This window comes from Pelobates fuscus, chromosome 5 (genome assembly GCF_036172605.1).
Source record: "Pelobates fuscus isolate aPelFus1 chromosome 5, aPelFus1.pri, whole genome shotgun sequence".
Classification (NCBI taxonomy): Eukaryota; Metazoa; Chordata; class Amphibia; order Anura; family Pelobatidae; genus Pelobates; species Pelobates fuscus.
Window position 1 is genome coordinate 186032388 of NC_086321.1, and position 21588 is coordinate 186053975.

General features: G+C 42.6%; 1 protein-coding gene across 1 annotated transcript in view; it reads left to right on the top strand.

Annotated features, from left to right (window-relative positions):
- LOC134612128 (uncharacterized) overlaps positions 1 to 6094 on the top strand; it is a 73864-nt gene extending 67770 nt beyond the window's left edge. Inside the window, exons 7-8 of the mRNA XM_063456505.1 lie at positions 5593 to 5883; positions 6084 to 6094. Of these exons, the coding sequence (XP_063312575.1) occupies positions 5593 to 5883; positions 6084 to 6094 (302 nt within the window). The remainder of the gene's footprint in view (positions 1 to 5592; positions 5884 to 6083) is intronic.
- Positions 6095 to 21588: the final 15494 nt, after the last annotated feature.

Here is a 21588-nt window from a genome sequence, read left to right on the forward strand (position 1 = left end):
GCAGACAACTAACTGCTAATTCATCTATTACAGTGAAAAAAAATGTTTTGTTTTTAAATACAAGCTATTGTGACACCAGATATGAGTGGTGGCACTGGGCAAGTGGGCACAGTATCCACTGTGAGCCTGACACAGAAGCTGGCAGGCAGGCAGGCAACTGAAATTAGATTACACAAAAAAAAAAGCAGACTGATGTTCTAGCCCTAAAAAGGGCTTTTTGGGGTGCTGTCCTTACAGCAGAGATCAGATGAGTACTTCAGGACTGTAGTGGACACTAAATACACTAGCCTAGCTATACATTTCCCTATCAAATGAGCAGCAGCTACACTTTCCCTCCTCTATCTAAGAATGCAGCTTCAGAATGAATCTAAAATGGATACTGGGAGGGAGGTGGGAGGGTCTGGATTGGAATGTGTCTGCTGACTGTGAGGCACAGGGTCAAAGTTTAGTCAATGATGACGAATAGGGGGCGGATCGAACCGCGCATGTGTTCACCCGCCGTGGCGAACGCAAACACGCTATGTTCGCCAGGAACTATTCGTCAGCGAACAGTTCGGTACATCACTATCGACGATAAAGCACCAGGCTCGCATCCCAGTCCCGCCTTACATATATATGCTTGTGTTCCCACAAAGTGGGAAGGGAACCTGGTGCCCATCACCGCCCTACAAATCTGAAGGTAAAAGTCCTCACCGAACCAGAAGTAATTGTCAGTAAGGATCCATTGGATACCCTCAATACCGAAATCAATCTGGTCTTTAGGGAATTCCTTAAATTCTTACAGGAAGAATCTAGTTTCCATACAGCTACGTTCATGAGAGATGATGGCATAGAATGAACTGACATCGGCTGTAACCAGATAGTAACCATCTTTCCATATTTGATCTTTTAAAATATTTAGGATGCTCATTGTGTCTTTAAGATAACTAGGGCATCGTTGAACCGCAGATTGCAAGCATATTGTTCACATGTTGAAATATTCTTTTATGCAGGGGTCGAATTGTCCACCCTACATATTGAAGTCCACATGGACAAATTAAGATATATTACATTTTTGCTAAAACATGTGATAAAATCTTTTATAAAAAAATCCTTGTCGCTAAATTTAGTTTTAAACTTATTTACACCTTTTAGAGATACATTTTTGCTGCATTTGCCCCCTGCACTTTTATTACAGGAATAAAACCTTAGTGAGTGTTTTTTTGAGAATTTTTATCACAGTTTTGCAAATTTTTTGCACATTGCATAAATTATGGATTTGAGCGGACACCTGGATGTTCGGGTCGGCCGTGTTCGGCCGAACTTTGAAAAAAGTCCGGGTACGGGCTCGAACTTGACCCCGAACTCCATTGAAGTCAATGGGGACCCGAATTTTTTGGCATAAAAATGGCTCTAAAAAACTCTTGGAAAGGGCTAAAGGGCTGCAAAAGGAAGTAAAATGGGGGTAGGACAAGTGCCCTGCAAACAAATGTGGATAGGGAAATCACTTGAAAATCACATAAAATAAGCAGCCGCTTAGTAGATAACTCCCTAATTCCCACGGTATTAGGTAGCTATCTACCAAAAGGCTGAAAGACCTAAATTGTGTCTTTCAGACACATTTACTAATACTAAGTAAAGATTACTTAGTATTAGTAAAATCAGCCCCTACTCGCTATACCGCGAGTAGGGGCGTGTCTAGTAAACTGTGGCTGCTCACTGCAAAAAAAAAAAAAAAAAAACTATTGCCCCCACCCCTGTGCGATGGGTGGGGGCCCTAAATAAGAATGTGGAGGGTGGGACATACTGTCCTCCCCCCGGCCCCCACCCCTGAGCGGTGGGTGGGGGCCATAAATAAAAATTTGGGGGGACCTAATGTCCTCCCCCTGGCCCCCACCCCTGAATGGTGGGTGGGAGACATAAAGAAAAATTGGGGGGGGGGACTTAATGTCCTCCCCCCGGCCCCCACCCCTGAACGGTGGGTGGGCACCATAAATAAAAATTGGGGGGGACCTAATGTCCTCCCCCCCGGCCCCCACCCCTGAGCGGTGGGTGGGGGCCCTAAATAACAATTAGGGGGGACCTACTGCCCTCCCCCTGGGCCCCACCCCTGAGCAGTGGGTGGGTGCCATAAATAAAAATCCCCCCCCCCCGGGTGAGAGGTGGGTGGGAGCCATAAATAAAAATCCCCCCTCCCAGGTAACTAGGGTTCCCCAAACCCCTAGTCACCCACCTCCCCCCAAAAAATTAACCTTAGACCCCTCATCCTAAAAATAATTGTCTAAATACCTGTTTAAAAAAAATAGACTTACCATTTGATGTCTTCTTTCTTCTAAAATTTTCTCTTTTTCAGCCCCCAAAAAGGCCAAATAAAAATCCAGAATAACCGACGCACTTTGAAAAATAAACAAAAAAACGAGCGACAAAAAAATAATCCTTCTTCACACATGGAGGGCTCCGCGCAGACGGAGCTCTGTAGGGCGGGGAAAGGCTTATAAAGCCTTGCTCCGCCCTGCAATTAGGCTCAGAGCACTCTGATTGGTGGGTTTAAGACATCCAATCAAAGTGCTCTGACAGGTAAATGAAGAGACAGACAGGTAAGTCTCTACATTTACCTGTCACAGCACTCTGATTGGTTGGCTTGATCCACCAATCAGTGATCTGTGTCATTTTACACAGCGTGAGAAAGTTCTTTGGAATTTTCCCACGCTGTGTAATTTGAGTCATAACACTCTGATTGGTTACTTAATCCACCAATCAGAGTGCTCTGTGTCATTTTACACAGCGTGGGAAAATTCCAAATAACTTTTCCACGCTGTGTAAAATGACACAGAGCACTCTGATTGGTGGATTTCAAGCCACGGGTTGGGGCTCAGGAAGGGGAAAATTTTTTTTAACAGTGAGCAGCCACAGGCCCCTTAAGTTTAAAAGCCCCCACTCGCGCATCGCGGGTGGGGGCTCAGGAAGGGGGAAATTATTTTTCCCCCCACAGGATGCTCACTGTTTAATGGACATGCCCCTACTAGCTGGAGCATATGCTGCACTGGAAAATCACAGCCATGCCATTAGTAGGCATGGCTGTGATGGCTTCTAAGGGCACACGAGTCAAACACTTGTTGATTGGCTGCCCTGCAGCCTTTAAAAAAGCGTAATTAAATCGCTGAACACCAAACTCCAACCCGAACATACTTTGATATGTCCGTGTTCGGGTAACTTAATGTTCAGTACGAACCCGAACTTTTCAGTTCGTGTTCGTTCAACTCTAATAAATGATATGGAGTTTTATGCACTGTAATGTAAATTGCACCTTTGCACACTATAACACTTGCTGCACTTTAAAATAGTTTTTTGTCTTAAAGACACAGCGCACCTATATATTTTTCTTGTATTGATGAAAAATGGCCTGGTCTGATGCTGCAGCACTTTCAAAGAGCAACTGAGACCCTTTTTCATCGGTGATGCTGGGAGGAATTGAGTTGAGATCACTTCCTCCCAGATACAAGAACAGCCATACGGGAGAGAGATAAGGCACAAGAGGAGTGGGAGGAGTTAGCAAAGAAAGAGGGGAAGACACCCAGCTCCAGACCCACAATTATATCAGATTGAGCCAGAAGCAGGACCCCAGGCAAGCCACCCTCCTGCACGTAAAAGGTATGTTAACAGGAGTGTGACTAAAGATTCTGACATATATTTGTATATGTTTCTATGTGTCAGTGTGTTTGTATGTGTCAATGTGTGTATATGTGTGTCAAGGGGTTTGTATGCATCAGTATGTGTATCTGTGTGTCAGGGTGTTTGTATGTGGCAGTGTGGATATCTGTGTGTCAGAGTGTGTATGTGTATTTTAGTGTGTATTTGAATGTGTGTGTGTCAGTGTGTTTATCTATATAAGTATGTATGTAAATGGCAGTGTATGTGTGTATATGTATACATCCAAGTAATCAAACATCAACACAAAATGCAAACACACACCTGCAAATGAAAACATTACATACAAACACGCCCATGCATTAAAACACCAAAATGTTATGCCCCTTTATTCACCCCTTTATTCACATACCAACAGTACACACAAATGTACACCTGCATTTAAAATTCAACACTACATACAAACACACCACTGCATTCACATGCAAACACTACACACAAGTACACACAAACTCACAAACATTAGTCACAAATGAAACCCCGCAAGGATGGACAAATGGTAGATCTCCAGCTGGCATAGCATTCTGAGAGTTGTACGACAGATGGCCATCCTTACGCTTTTTTTGGCCACCCTTACGCTATAGGGGAGCCCAAAAGAATTTCTTGCACCAGGGCTCTCTCTACATATGTTCCCATTTCGTTTGTAATTGGTGTCCACAGTATGTTTTGGCCCTGTGGCATACAGGGATGGCACTGTGGGGTGCGCTGCCACTGTTTGGGACAGTGATATTTCCTAAAGATCTCCTCACTAGCTTTCTGCCCTCCCAACTGCAAGGGAACTGAAGGTATGCAGCTCCTCCTTGATCACTGCCAATACATCCTCGTGATCATAGACTAGAAAAGAGCATTCTCTGCATGAGGTGAAGGTGCTAACCAGCATCACTGGACCACTAGGGACAGATCTAGCATACCCACTGTACCAATAGGCACCCTCTCTGGACCACCAGGAAACATAGCCCTCTCCTTACTTAAAAAGTACTTTAGAGGGGGGACTACAATAAAACACATTTATATATATACTTGTGGGGAGGTTGGACATGTAAACACAACTTCCCCATACACAGTCACTCTCCACACTTACCTCACCACCCATGCAAACAGTCAGCCCATCAAATATAAACAGTCACCCTGATTCACACGCAGTCAACCCCATACACATAGTGAACCTCATACACTCAGTCACCCCCATACATATACAGTCACCCTCTGACACACAGAACCACACACAACTCACAGCTGTGCCATAAACACTACACACACATCAATACCACAAGCAGCCCCTCAAGGAGTGAGTGGGTTGTCAAATGCCCATGACCATTAAGTTTTAATTTGAGGACGAAAGTAGAAGAAAGTGTTCCTGCACATCCAGTCTGTGGCATCAGTGACTGTTCTTCAATCTATTAAAAATAAACTGTGCCATATCAGCTTCCCACAACTGCATCTGCAGAGACCACAGGTATAGTCACATCACACAGACTCAGCCAGGCAGGTCATAAAACAAACCAATACAAAGAAAGGCATTTGAATACATTAATTTGATTTTGCTGAATGATATCCCATTAAAGAATAAATTTTGCTCAGTATATGCTAGAGACATAGCATTACATCCTCTAATTCTTCTAGGAAGACAAGCTGTGTGTATGATTCCTCTACAGGCATTTTCTTGAAAGTGGGGGTGAAGTTTGCTGATTTGTGATTATTTGGCTGGACTAACCAGTCTCACCACATACTACGTAACATAAAGGTTCAATAAAACAGAGCTTTTATCTTTAAATGTTAATCAGGCTGTGGTGTTCCTTGGAACATAATCAGTTTAAACAAATGTTCTGTGGTGTGAATAACTGTCATGTTTCCCATCACAATCAACCTATTTTGAGTCCTCATTCTGGTTTATTCTTTTATCAGATCCCCTATCACCTCCCTCTCTCATCTTGGGGAACCCGGTGCAAAAGGTTGGAAATCATTTTCAGGTGACATTGAACTGTTCAGTACCCGACTCTAACCTTAACAGAACCTTCCACTACTTCAGGATAAATGCAGAAAATGACAACAGAAATGCAACTGGTGTGTCTGTCTCTATCGTTTGGCAGTTGGAGCCTATTGATAATGTTGTCTTCTACTGTGAATATGAAGAAGACATACATGGGAGAAACGTCAAATCTGGGAAGAGCAAATATCTCCCTGTCACACTCAAAGGTAAATAATTTACCTATGTAAAGTAATATCAACTATGTTGTCTAATATCCACTTCTAAGCTATCTGTTTGCTTGCATCATTTATCTTCATTCTTTGTATCTTTATCAACCACTAAGGAGTTATTTTGATTTTTTGTTTGATTTTTCACATATTTCCTCTATGTCCATCTAAAAGCAATATGCTTTATATTTTCTGCATAGAGAAAGATTGAAAGATGAGAAAAAAAAACACCCAATAAGGACAAAACCACCCCTAATAGGCTACAGCATACCATTTCAACCAACATTTCAACTGTACTATAAAAGGGCACGTTAGGGTTGTGGGTGGGGAGTGTGGCTAGGGGCGGGGCTGATCTGAGATATTTTAGGGAACTTATTAATAATTTATGCAACTCAAATGTAATTTAAAAAAATATATTATTATAAAAGACTGCAATAGTCCTTTTTGGTTAAATTATTAGTTTTAGACAATATTACAGTTTTGGATATTGGTTTTTATTAACCTATTTTCCACTGCTGCTTTTGTTCATTTTTAAATATAAATAAGTGTTTATTCTGTCTATATTTAATAAATTGTCAATCAATGTTAGATCTTTATTTTGTTCATTTTTCTGTTTTTGCTATGAAGAAAGACACTTCACTAATTCTAATCTGAACATTTGTGTTTTCTATGCCATTATATCTTACAGAACCCTCTTTCTTTTCTCCGCCTTTGATTGCTGGTATAATTGGAGGACTAGCTCTTATCATCTGCCTGACTTTAATACTTTGGTTCTATATAAGGAATAAAAAATGTAAGTGTGCATAGGAACAGATAGATAAGCAAGATCAAAACACATGTAACCAAGGTCAAAACTGTCACGATTACTGTGTGACCCAACACGCAAAACTATATTAACACAAACAACGTATACTGGACCTTAGAATGGCCGGACTTAACGTAAAAGAGAATGATCAACTAACAAGCCAAGGTCAGAATGAGACAATACGAATAAACTAGCCAAGAGTCAGGATACCAGAAGTAGGGAAAGTTAAAAACATAAGTCAAAATCAAAAACCCGAATATATACCAAGAATGCGCTCTCTGACAACCAACAAGTGGAAACCCCTGACAGGGCACTGAGAAAAGGCATTACAGGGTTTAAATAAGCCGCTCAGTGCTATGATTAGTTAGTACATGGCCTTCGATATCGTTAAATCACACGCACACCAGCGCCATCTTTAATGTGGGCTGTGTGCCCTTTAACAGTAAGAATGGGACAGCAGCGGCCAGCGGCCTACAGAATGCCCCACCAGCTGGGACCAGTCTTCTGGGAGGATCTCAGCCACGATCCAGGTAAGCTAAACTCTCCCTTTTCGGTGCGATCACCCTGCTTATGTGCGGCTGCATTGATCAGGGACTTCCTTTTATCTGAAGTATTGTAAATACAATCCCCCTGTGCCGTAACAAAAATTTGCTTAAGTTTCAAAACAAAACAATTGAAATGGACATATCCAAAAAGGCTGCAGTCAGAGTCCTCAAGCTCATATTTACACGTCTGAGTAGTTAGATAAATCTGAAGTTACTGATCCACTAAAGTTACCAAGTTCCCTTAGGATGTATGCATACAGCTCAAGTCTGGATGCAAAATATCATTCCTTTAGTGAAGATTCGAATGGAATGGTAGAATGAATGTTATTAATTATAGGAGCATACAATAAGGCTTAATTAATCAAACATCAAGTTTGTTTTACATCCATTCCATAGAGTCATGGGATGAGAAATAATAAACGTCTACATTTTTTTTTTTTAAGTTACTTAATAACCAGGGGTGAGCCTGATGTGGCCCTTCTACCCTTCCTTCACTACATGAAAATAAACTGCAGTCTGGGTATAGATATAATTCCCTAAAAGCAGTGAAGGTTGGCGTAGGCATGACACAATGTCTAGAATACACCCTTTTCAAAGTTGACGGTTTACTGTTCAGCAGATGGGATCAGCAACAGGGGAGGCCATAGGATCACCATTTGATTACAATAATCACTGCCTTCCACAACATGTGAGAATATAAAAAGACAGATGCACAGTTGCTGGAAGAATGAGGGGCATAAAGTACACACTTGTTTACTAAGAGAGGATCTCATAGAACTCCTATTATTGGATTAGAAAATGTTATTTAAATGGTATTCTTTACCATAATGGCAAGGTTGATGGGGAGAAATGGCTCAGAAGCTTGTGACTCTATCTAGCTATTACTAGGGTCTTCAAGATTCCTGCAGGTTATTTTACATTTTTACCTAACACATGGGTTAAAAAAAAGAAAACAGTTATAATCCTTTCTCTGTTAATATTCCTGTCCTGGATATTGCTGCTAAGGTTTTCTTTTAAACACATTGTGGAGATTTATAAAGGCAAAATAGATGTTATTCTGGGGCAAAGTTATCACTATGGAAACTCTTTTTCTTTACCTAATACATACATCTCGCACGTTACTTATTGTTGCACCACCTTACATGTTTGCATCCTACAAATTTGGAAACTGAAATCCTGAAATCCGGCCCTGAAATAGAAGAGTCTGGTGGAGAAAACTAGCCCTTCCCCTCGAATATTTAAAGTAGTCCATTGAATGGGAGTCCACTGGGAGCACAGGGGCGCTATGGGATTGGGCCTTTTTTTTTAACAACTGGAAAACTATTGACTGCCAATGGTTTATTTGCCGGATGGTTGCTAGTGCTGCAGCTGGCAAATAATTCTTCCAATTATTATTCATGTGCAAAAAGCAAGTAAATGGTAATTTTGTGAATGTATCCCACTGGATGCATTTTGTTTATCTTGATGTGCTATTAATTGGTTTGAAAGCGAATATTTGTGATTTTGACGAATGCTTCCAAGCTTATTTTACAGAATTGGTTGGACCAACTAAATCCTGACTGCATTTGGCTTTAGTAAATATGCAAATTACCAATGTGGTTGGGATGCAGTCATAAACTAACATCAGACTGGCTGTTCTGTGGGCCCTATAGTTAATGCATGTATGAGAATTTGCCTATGCGTTTATCATGTAGTAGCATAAATAAAGCAGTCACTGTATGGGGACTTTTTAACTTGCAAATATCCCTGACGATGACACCATTGATGGTGTTCCAGTGGCCTGCAGGGCAGGCAAAGGTGAGTTTAGCTTACCTGAACCTATCCCTTGTGGTCACCGCTGTAACCATCCAGCGTGTACACTTCTTCTCCTGGCATTTCATTTGCCAGGAGCTGACCTCAATGCTGTACTCTTGTACAGACAGAGAGATCTATGGAGGAGCTCACGAGACCACAAGATCCTTAATAGATAGAGCCATTCCCTGCAGCTGACACTTCTTCCAACACAGTCAATGTGAGTGTTTCATAAATATTTTTTCTTTCTGAAATACTCTTTTTGCAAAGGGAGGGGGGGTGGGGCTGGCACTGCTGTTTTAAGATTGGTAACCACTGGATTTTGGAATTAGTAACAACTCCAAAAATATTTAAAGAATTAGAACATGTTCCTTTGCTGTAAATCCCTGGAAATTAATATAGTTTTATCTTCAATGCAGACAACAGAAGACAAACATTCCGTCTGAGGTATGTAAAATTCTAAAGTTCTAAATGTGGGGCTGATACCACAGATTACAATAGGATGTCCCTGCTTATTGTTCTACTATATGACTTGAGAATGAATCATAACCCCTCAGCTTGCTTCGTACAATATTTAATGTAACATGCCCTTTTGAGGTTAACATGCATTCTAGAGTACCGATGTGCTATGTTTATATCCTGTGAATACTGATGTGGTCTGGCTTCCTAATCATGATGTCGATATCTTGTTGCCCAGGCATTGCTTTGATACATATTGTATGTAATGTTAGTTATGAAAGCCAGTGCTTGGTTGCCACCTGTATTGACCTTGCACATTATGTGATTACTGGGAAGCAATTCATTGTGTATATTACAATTTAAACGACTTGCTCGACCCCTAGAGTAAGATCTGCAAAGGCTGAGTTATGCTCAGCCATTGTTCCTAGATGAACTGTTAAACTGCCTCTGCATTTTATTCATAGCGGAATAAGGGCAAATCCACAGTTCCATTTCAGGGGGTTACTAAGAAATATTTTGTTGCAATAGTTAAAAAACTTTATGTAGCTGTCAATGTTGTAATTAAGATAAAAAACAAAATGCTTAATAAATATACATACATACACACTAAGGCCTCAATGTAATCTTTTTGGATAAACTTTTAAAATGATTTATTATAAAAAAATATTTTCCTATTTTCCCTAAGATTCTTATACACCCTTATACAAACACATATAAAAGTGAGAAAGTATAGAATCCCACTTAGGGAGACTAAAAAGGGAGCTCCGACCAACACAGAAGAGGGAAGGAGACCCTACCTTAAATAAATCTAAGGATATGCGTAAATACTAGCAGTAGAAGATTGCAATAAAAGGAAGACAGAGGGAGATATACTAAATGGTGCTAAGGGGGTAAAGCAATCTAAATTCCAGAAATAGAGGACCAGAGGAAAGATACAAAGAACCTCCACAATGTAATATAATAATGTTAATATTATAATTTTAAAAGCACCTAATACCCCCTAGCATCCAGCTGAGTGGGTGGGTAGGTAGGTGCAGAACAGTAAAGAGGTAAAGGGAGGTAATTGAAAAAAAGTGTTTAAGAGGTCAGCCTCAATAAATAAAGCCTCAATGGTCTCTCCCTTTTGGTTACCTTGGCACCGTGGTACTGCTACACTATACACAGGTTCTGTGTTCTGTTCTTTGATACATTGCACTTAATATTTGCTTCTTCATTGCTCAATAAAAACTCTTTTGTTCTCTAATAATATGACAATCGGCAAGTTTAATTATTGTGCTGTTTTCTGAATCTATATGATTTTATTGTCTATACATAGCTGGTACTGGAAGGAAAGCAAGTTGCCAAAGAAGACTCCTTCTCCATGGTACGTTGCAAACACATGCTAAATTAATCAAAATCATCACAAAGTTACCATGACAATAAATAAATACAATATGGATTTCTAGGGTACAAAGTAACAAGATCCTCCAGACTTTATTAGCAACGTGCATGATGACTTGTATGGGTCTATGCATAAGCAGAGTCACGGTTGTGGGCTGAATGTGTCATCAAGTGACACACATGGTTATTCAGTAAAGTGTGAATTGCTATGTACAAATATTAGGTGCAAGTAAAAAAACTTAATTTGTAGATTTTTTTGTAGCAAGAGATATATAACCGGTTAAGCTTACTTGTCTTATTGGACAGTATAAGTCAAGATTCCTTCAGGCAGGGCATCATAGACAAGGGGAGTGTTAGGTAAGTGTGAAATTAGTGAACATGCTAGTCAAAACAATACTTTTCACATAAAAAGAAAAAACACAACGCTTAGCTTGAAGTGAAGACCACTGGTTCCTGGGACGCTAGGACATTACTGCATTCAACACAACAGAAAAATGCGATTATAATAATGAAAAATAAGATAAGATGCTCTCAACAGATTTAGGCATTCCTTAGTTGGGGGGGCTGAAATAAAGCAACAGAGACGATTTAATGATAAATTTGTACATCATCAGATTGCAAAAACAGATATAGAAATGTAGTGTGTTAGTCTGGAAATTACAAGGGGGTCTGGAAACCCTGACGCTTCCATGGACATATGCACTAACACGTTTCTGCTTTCCTTTGTCTCTGTAATCAACTGCTGGGAATACTCAAAGAAGTCACGCCATTTCAGATGGATTATCAAAAAGCATTACAATGCGTAGTACATTGTATATATAAAACACAGTTTGTCTATGGGTGTATACACTAACGGCAACATTAACCAATCATAGGAGTCTCAGAACACAACGTATAATTTTTCATAATTCTGTTAGTTCGTTTCTTGTTAATGGATACAAGTGACAGTATGAGATTAGAAACCTAGCTACAATTTGCAGGTGCTAGAAAGACTGCTATTTTTTTCCAAGTGCAGAATGTTTATAACAGATAGCAAAAGTTAGTGTCAGGCTCAAGGACACAAGAACAGAAGAATATTGAATGTTTAAAAAAAATGCGAGTTTAACCCTTTCAAAGCATGAGTATCTTGTATTATAATTAGGCATATTGACCATTTGGTCTTTCAAGCTAAGTATACAGTAATACTTTAGCTACATAATAAGAAATACAGAAGTAGAGAGCAGGATATGAGATTGTCATCCTGTACATTAAATATATATGTAGCTCTGTATGTTTTCTCTAGGGGAATATTCATTAAGCATTGCAAAGGTAAAAAAAAAAAATGTTTCCATCATAGTGGTGTTTATTGTCCTTTTAATAGAGTGAAATATTAGGTAAAGGTATTAACTTTTAGAAACCATATTATTTTAATATTCCTTAGTAAGTTAACAGTAGAGAGTCAATGCTTATTAATGCTCTCAAAAGTTACCTAATTTGCTGTTGATATTACACTTTCAATTATTACATTTTAACTTTATGGCCCAATTTAAAACAGTTCATAGATGTTAAATCCATTATTATAGAGCCTGTCGCCAGTTACCTGTTTTCTTGAGGTGAATACACCTTATCTCAATGTATCCTTCCTTTTAAAATATTTTATAAATATCTATTTCAGCCCACTAAGCAAACTAAGAGAAGAGCCCCTCGAAGATAATGGAATCTCCAAACGAAGTAAGTTAGAATCAGATCAACTTTTAGCAGCAAATTGCCGCTAAGTTGTAACCAGTTACTCACTTAAGAAAAACTGTCTCTGAGTTTTAAGTTATTGAGTTTAACAAGACCTTTCAGTACTGGCCAATTTTTGTTTTTTTGCAGTTATAAATTTTCTAAGGTACGGTACTTAAATATCAAAAAAGAAAGTTTTCAGAATTGTTTCACCAATTTCAGCCTCATTGTATCTATTTGATAGTAATAAAGCATAATAATATATATACCTTTGCCACGGGTTGCAGGGTCTCTTAGTATCACTTGGTCGCCACTTCTCTAATCCTCCGCTGGTCCTGGATCCAGCTACAGCATACTGTGATTCTATCCCTCTGAAACCTCTATAGTGGACAAGACCAGTCGTATTGGGTAAAACATGAAAACTGTTTATTTCAGAGAAAAACACATGCATTTTTCCCCTCTACACACAACAGGGGGTCTCCATACAATTGCACACAAACGTCTCCCCTGTGCCAGGGAGATAATTGAGTCAGGAACTGTACAAACTCAGTTATCTTCCGGGTGCAGAAAAGCATACAATTTTACATATTTTACATGACAGCATCGTAACCCCACAAAAATATATTCCTGAATAGCCCCGGTCTGAGCACACAACATATCCAAAGGGCGCTCAGAACGGTTCGGTAAAACAAAAGTTAAGTTCGTGCATAAATGAACTGGCTGCCTGGTAGAGGTGGTATTGTCAATTTCAAAAGAGGTTAATTTGATTGTAAGGGATGTGAGAGCTTACAACCTAAATTTCTCCGAAGCTACTCCGTAAGGTGTGAGAAGTCACACATAAGTGGCCTGGAAGTGTAGTTTCATTTGCCATATGTCTTGATTCCCTCCCAGATAAGGAGTCATTTGATATGAACAAGCCCTGTATTCCAATATTATATCTTATAAGAGACATTAATACCCATCCACAGATTAATACTCAAGCCTCATTTTTATCATATTTAGAATGGGACAAGCACAATCTTCCAATTAAGTCTAAACATGATAACTTAATTTCCTGCTGGACACCAAGACACATAGCACAATAGCTTTTACATAATAGAATTAACGCAATAACTTTCATCCAGCTCAACATTTTACAAAATAACTCAACATTAACACAATGTATATATCATTTTAAAATCTGTGACCAGGCGCATAGTATGGGCAGGAGGCTAGCTGTTATGCCTCTCCAGCAGGCTGTGGCACGGGAGCTTCTGTGAAAACTTTCAGATAACTGATGAAATTGAACTCTGATGGCAATGTACAGTAAGTCAATTATTTGTAAAAAAAGTTAAAGTTAAAAAAACAGAGAACTTGTAAGTTTCAGGAGGCAAATAATCATCTCCAAATGTGTTGGTCTGAAATATATCTAGCTACATTTTGTTACCACACTTAGAATCATAAAAATAAAAATATATGCTTAATAGTGATATCCCGAACGGTTCGCTGGCGAATAGTTCCTGGCGAACATAGCATGTTTGCGTTCACCTCCGTGGGCGAACACATGCGATGTTTGGTCCGCCCCCTATTCTTTATCATTGAGTAAACTTTGACCCTGTACCTCACAGTCAGCAGACACATTCCAGCCAATCAGCAGCACACCCTCCCTAGCAGACCCTCCCACCTACTGGACAGCATCCATTTTAGATTCATTCGGAAGCTGCAACCATTTTATTTTTTCAATTTATTATTTTTTATTTTTTATTCTTTTTAGTGCATATAAATGTTACAAGCAGATACTCCCCCCAGACATTCTGTATTACTGCAGATACTCCCCCAGACACTCTGTGTTACTGCAGATACTCCCTCCAGACACTGTGTTACTGCAGATACTCCCTCCAGACACCCTGTGTTACTGCAGATACTCCCTCCAGACACTCTGTGTTGCTGCAGATACTCCCTCCAGACACCCTGTGTTACTGCAGATACTCCCTCCAGACACTCTGTGTTACTGCAGATACTCCCTCCAGACACCCTGCGTTACTGCAGATACTCCCTCCATACACTCTGTGTTACTGCAGATACTCCCTCCAGACACTCTGTGTTACTGCAGATACTCCCTCCAGACACTCTGTGTTACTGCAGATACTCCCTCCAGACACTCTGTGTTACTGCAGATACTCCCCCCCAGACACTCTGTGTTACTGCAGATACTCCCCTCCAGACACTCTGTGTTACTGCAGATACTCCCTCCAGACACCCTGTGTTACTGCAGATACTCCCTCCAGACACCCTGTGTTACTGCAGATACTCCCTCCAGACACCCTGTGTTACTGCAGATACTCCCTCCAGACACCCTGTGTTACTGCAGATACTCCCTCCAGACACCCTGTGTTACTGCAGATACTCCCTCCAGACACTATGTGTTACTGCAGATACTCCCTCCGGACACCCTGTGTTACTGCAGATACTCCATCCAGACACCCTGTGTTACTGCAGATACTCCCCCCAGACACCCTGTGTTACTGCAGATACTCCCCCCAGACACCCTGTGTTACTGCAGATACTCCCTCCAGACACCCTGTGTTACTGCAGATACTCCCTCCAGACACCCTGTGTTACTGCAGATACTCCCTCCAGACACCCTGTGTTACTGCAGATACTCCCTCCAGACACCCTGTGTTACTGCAGATACTCCCCCCAGACACCCTGTGTTACTGCAGATACTCCCCCCAGACACCCTGTGTTACTGCAGATACTCCCTCCAGACACTGTGTTACTGCAGATACTCCCTCCAGACACCCTGTGTTACTGCAGATACTCCCTCCAGACACCCTGTGTTACTGCAGATACTCCCTCCAGAGACCCTGTGTTACTGCAGATACTCCCTCCAGACACCCTGTGTTACTGCAGATAATCCCTCCAGACACTCTGTATTACTGCAGATACTCCCCCCAGACACTGACACAGAGCAGAATAGGGACTGTTCCCCCTACATAGGGTCACTTGGCAGATATGGATTGACACCTATCCTAAGGATCCCTGATACACACCTACTGTCCTCCCCCCCACCCCCACCCCTGCGCGGTGGGTGGGGGCCATAAATCACAATGTGGGGGAACCTACTGTCCTCCCCCCGCCCCCACCCCTGAGCGGTGCGTGGGGGCCATAACAATAATGAGGGTGGTGACACCTACTGTCCTCCCCCCGGCCCCCACCCCTGCGCTGTGGGTGGGGGCCATAAATCACAATGGGGGGAGGACCTACTGTCCTCCCCCCGCCCCCACCCCTGCGCAGTGGGTGGGGGGCCATAAAAATAATGAGGGGGGGGACCTACTGTCCTCCTCCCGCCCCCACCCCTGCGCGGTGGGTGGGGGCCATAAAAATAATGAGGGGGGGACCTACTGTCCTCCCCCCTGGCCTCCACCCCTGCGCAGTGGGTGGGGGCCATAAAAATAATGAGGGGGGACCTAAAATTCAACTTACCATTTGACGTCTTTTTTTTCTAAAATCTTCTTTTTTCAGCCCCCCAAAAAAGACAAAATAAAAAGCCATAAGAACCGACGCAATTTAAAAAAACAAAAACAAACGAGCGCCAAAAAAAATAATCCATCTTCACCCATGGAGGGCTCCGTCAGACTGAGCTCTGCAGGGCGGGGAAGGCTTATAAAGCCTTGCCACGCCCTGCAATTTGGCTAAGAACACTCTGATTGGCTGGTTTAAGCCAATCAGAGTGCTCTTTGTCATTTTACACAGCGTGGGAAAATTCCAAAGAACTTTCCCACGCTGTGTAAAATGACACAGAGCACTCTGATTGGTTAGATTCCAAGCCCACCAATCAGAGTGCTCTTTGTCCCCCCCCCACCTCATTATTTTTATGTCCCCCACCCACCATGCAGGGGTGGGGGCTGGGGGGAGGACAGTAGGTCCCCCCCTCATTATTTTTATGGCCCCCACCCACCACGCAGGGGTGGGGGCGGGGGGAGGACAGTAGGTCCTCCCCCCCTCATTATTTTTATGGCCTCCACCCACCGCGCAGGGGTGTGGGCAGGGGGAGGACAGTAGGTCCCCCCCTCATTATTTTTATGGCCCCCACCCACCACGCAGGGGTGGGGGCGGGGGGAGGACAGTAGGTCCTCCCCCCATTGTGTTTTATGGCCCCCACCCACCGCGCAGGGGTGGGGGCCGGGGGGAGGACAGTAGGTCCCCCCCCTCATTATTTTTATGGCCCCCACCCACCACGCAGGGGTGGGGGCGGGGGGAGGACAATAGGTCCCCCCCCAGTGTGTATCAGGGTCCCTGAGGACAGGTGTCAATCCATATCTGCCAAGTGACCCTATGTAGGGGGAACAGTCACTATTCTGCTCTGTGTCAGTGTGTATCAGGGATCCTTAGGATACGTGTCAATCCATATCTGCCAAGTGACCCTATGTAGGGGGAACAGTCCCTATTCTGCTCTGTGTCAGTGTGTATCAGGGTCTCTGAGGACAGGTGTCAATCCATATCTGCCAAGTGACCCTATGTAGGGGGAACAGTCCCTATTCTGCTCTGTGTCAGTGTGTATCAGGGATCCTTAGGATATGTGTCAATCCATATCTGCCAAGTGACCCTATGTAGGGGGAACAGTCCCTATTCTGCTCTGTGTCAGTGTGTATCAGGGATCCTTAGGATAGGTGTCAATCCATATCTGCCAAGTGACCCTATGTAGGAGGAACAGTCCCTATTCTGCTCTGTGTCAGTGTGTATCAGGGATCCTTAGGATAGGTCTCAATCCATATCTGCCAAGTGCCAAGAATAGGGACTATGTAGGGGGAACAGTCCCTATTCTGCTCTGTGTCAGTGTGTATCAGGGATCCTTAGGATAGGTGTCAATCCATATCTGCCAAGTGACCCTATGTAGGGGGAACAGTCCCTATTCTGCTCTATGTCAGTGTGTATCAGGGATCCTTAGGATAGGTGTCAATCCATATCTGCCAAGTGACCCTATGTAGGAGGAACAGTCCCTATTCTGCTCTGTGTCAGTGTGTATCAGGGATCCTTAGGATAGGTCTCAATCCATATCTGCCAAGTGACCCTATGTAGGGGAAACAGTCCCTATTCTGCTCTGTGTCAGTGTGTATCAGGGATCCTTAGGATAGGTGTCAATCCATATCTGCCAAGTGACCCTATGTAGGGGGAACAGTCCCTATTCTGCTCTGTGTCAGTGTGTATCAGGGATCCTTCGTATAGGTGTCAATCCATATCTGCCAAGTCACCCTATGTAGGGGGAACAGTCCCTATTCTGCTCTGTGTCAGTGTGTATCAGGGTCTCTGAGGACAGGTGTCAATCCATATGTCAAGGTGTCAATATGTCATATGTCAGGTGTCAATCCATAACCATTGTGATTTTGGAATGTTAGGTGATTTATGCCCTTTATGGATTAAAACCAGACTCTGCATCAACTGTGTAATTTTCCATGGGAGTTTTGCCATGGATCCCCCTCCGGCATGCCACAGTCCAGGTGTTAGTCCCCTTGAAACAACTTTTCCATCACTATTGTGGCCAGAAAGAGTCCCTGTGGGTTTTAAAATTCGCCTGCCCATTGAAGTCTATGGCGGTTCGGAAGTTCGCGTTCGCCGACCAAAAATTTTATGTTCGCGACATCACTAATGCTTAAATATAGGTGTCACGTTACCTGGTAGGACCCTTACGGCCATGTGTTATGTTGCCATCCATTCCAGCAACCCCCATCATTCTGGCATCTCTTTAGACACTGATTACTGCAAACACATTATTTTGCTGAGGTATTTTGAATGGATATCAATACACTCATACCTTCATCAACTGTGTGCAGAAATTATGCCAGCCTAACATTTATTGTCTAGGACTAGGTCTATATAAAAAATATATAAAAATGTTACTAAATAAAATTTGGAAAAAAGCATTAAATAATAGTAATATGGTGCTGGAAGATGCCAGTATCACATTGTTGAATGATGACTTCATTACTATAAGATACAGATCCCTGAAGAAGTCACTTAAAGTGATGAAACGACTTGTGAGGAGAGTATTGGTGACCTCATGATTGATGGCATTGAGTATATGCTTTTTTTTAACCTGTTGCTAACCCTTCTGTGGCTCAATCTGAGGGCTCCAGTCATCAAACAAGATGTGGCAGGGAGTGTCTGAGAAGCCACTCAAGCAAGTAGGCAATCAAAACCCTCAAGGTGGGAGAACTCTGAGAATGAAAACTCTACGAAAGAAGGATATGGTAGAGGTTATGTGATTAGACAAGAAGAAGATTATTCTGCTAAGTAGGATTTTCCTCATTTAGGAGGCTTTGATGAAAAGACAACAGTGGCCCTTTTTGAGGTGGTCAGATGACCCTTAGCTTGGAGGAAGCTACTCCAGAGCCTTTTTGCAGCAAGCATCTAGCTAGTCTGAGGAAACAAGAGACTCCTTTTCCACTACATGAACTTCCTCCAGCATCTGTCTCATGAGCCCTTAAACGATGGGCTGAGAATCTTGAAGCAGATATGGTGTGAGTTGGTCACGTCTTATCAGTTCAGTGGAAATTATTATTCTGGCATCAGAATTATTCTCTGATGCTTCTGTGGATGTGGTTTGTTCTATTTCTAGATCCATAGTACTCAATGTGGCTTGCTCTTTAGCTTAAAGCTTGGGGAGTAGACATGGCTTCCAAGAATAGTCTCTGCCCCTTACCCTTTCAATGGGATATGGACATCAGCTGGATGAATGTATTAGTAAAGCAGCAAAAGGCAGTGAGGCCTTGTTACAGAGTTGAGAAGAGCAGACATTCTTCTAACACTGATAAGTGTTCCTTTAGAGATGCAAGACAGTATAGACCGTGGAGGCAATCCTTTCAGAATCAACCATGGAAAGGTGGTCAATCTTCCTGCAGAGGAGGTTGTGGTAGAGTTACATCTACACAGCAGAACAAAAGATTCTGACAGTCTACCAGCCCAGTCTCCAGAGGTTGGCACCAGGCTACTTCTTTTCTCAGGAGCCTGGAGCCATTCAATCAGTGATTTATGAGTAAGGAACATGCTTACCCTTCCTCCTCCAAGAAAATTCTTCTGGTCTACTTTTCAATAAGACCAAGAGAAAATAAATTCTCTTTTGGAATTCATGGATACCTTCCTGCATCAAAAGTGCCTGGAGAAAAATGGTTTCAAGAATTCTATTCAAAAATGTTCATGGCTCCAAAAGGCAAGAATGGATGGAGACCAATCCTAGACTTGTTGATCCCCATTAACTATCTGTGTGCCAAGCGATTTAGGATGGAATCCTTAACCCCCAAGGTGGTTTCTCTAGGCGATTAGTTCATATATATATATATAGATCTCAAAGATACCTTGTTCCACATCCCAAACAGATTTTGCCTAAACAACAGACACTTACAGTTCAACCTAAGCTCAGCTCCCAGAGTGTTTTCAAATGTCCTAGTTTCACTCATTGAGACAGCGAGAATGATCCTGGAAGAGTATGGATGGGTTCTAAACCTGAGGAAAAAATAGCTTCTTCCAAGCTAGCAAATGGTTTATCTGGGAGGCTTACTTTGTTTATCCGGTGACAAAGGGTGTCGGTGAAGAGTACATGTGTTCTGGACACTACAACTCCACAAAATCCCTGCCAAATCCTACATGAGTCTTCTGGAGTCCACTATAAGTCTTACAATGTTTGTGTAAGGTGCAGTGTCCATATGGTGTTTCAAGTTTCATGAAGAAGATCTGTGAGCTAGGTCTGTACAATATATAACATTTAAAGAGATTCATGTATTAATGTATTTTGGAATATCAAGAACAGGGCCAGACTGGCCCAACAGTACCCCCGGAAATTTGCATACTGGCCATGCAGAACCGGCCTTACCATTTTCTCAGGCCAGGGGGAGATCAACGCTCTGTCTCTTCCTGATGTCTCTTCCTGATGCCTGCATGAGAGGAGGGAGGTAGGACTCAGGAGGCTGCAGGACAGGGGGAAGGGAGGAACTGTGAGGCTGTGTATTCCTCCTGGGTGGAGAAGAGAAAAGAAAGCCTGTAGCCAGAGAAGCTGCAGGCTAAGCTCTGTACTCTCCACTGGACCACGATGGGTGAAAATGTCATCCCCTCCCTGGCAGAACACACACTGCACCCCTCACACACACTGCACCCATTACACACACACTGCACTCCTCACATACACTGCACAAATCATACAATGTACCCCTTACACACACTGCGCCTTTCATACAATGCACTCCTCACACACATATTGCATCCCTCATACACTGCACCCTCACACACATACAATGCACACCTCACACACACTGCACTTCTCATACAATGCACACCTCACACCAGCTGTCAAGTCCTGGGAAAAAAAAGTGTGGGATCTCACCCAAGATCCCCCCCCCATAAAACAAATTATACACTCATATGCATATATAAACACGTGCACACACACACTGACAGGTGCGCAGACACACACACACACTCAGGCACACACACATACACTCACACACACACAGACACAGACATACACTCACAGACGCACACACATACTCAGACACTCACAGACACACACAAATTATTAATATTTTTAACATTTATAAATGTCCACCCAGCCTCCCTACATGGAGAATTGTCGTGGACCTGTCTTTGGGGTCCAGTGGGGCTTCAGTGAGGCGGGCAGCTGTCTACCTGCCAGACGTGGCGAGGGAGCTGTGTTCTCTCTGATCAGCTCCCTCGTGCCGCGCGGGCTGTCTACTGATGACGGGAGCCGGAATATGATGTCATATTCTGGCTCCTGGCCTCAGCAAACGGCGTGTGAGGGAGCAGAGCTGGAACAATTAATCTCCCTCTCCACGTCTGACAGGTGACACAGGGCATTTGGGGGCGTTTTTTGCCGCCGCCTGGTTAGTGCCTGCAGGAGCAATGGGAATGGTGTTCCTGCTTTGAAAAAAGTGCAAGAACGCCGTTCCCATGTGTACCTGCAGGACTCAAGCCCTGCCTCACACACACATTGCATCCCTCATACATTACACCCCTCGTACACTGCCCCTA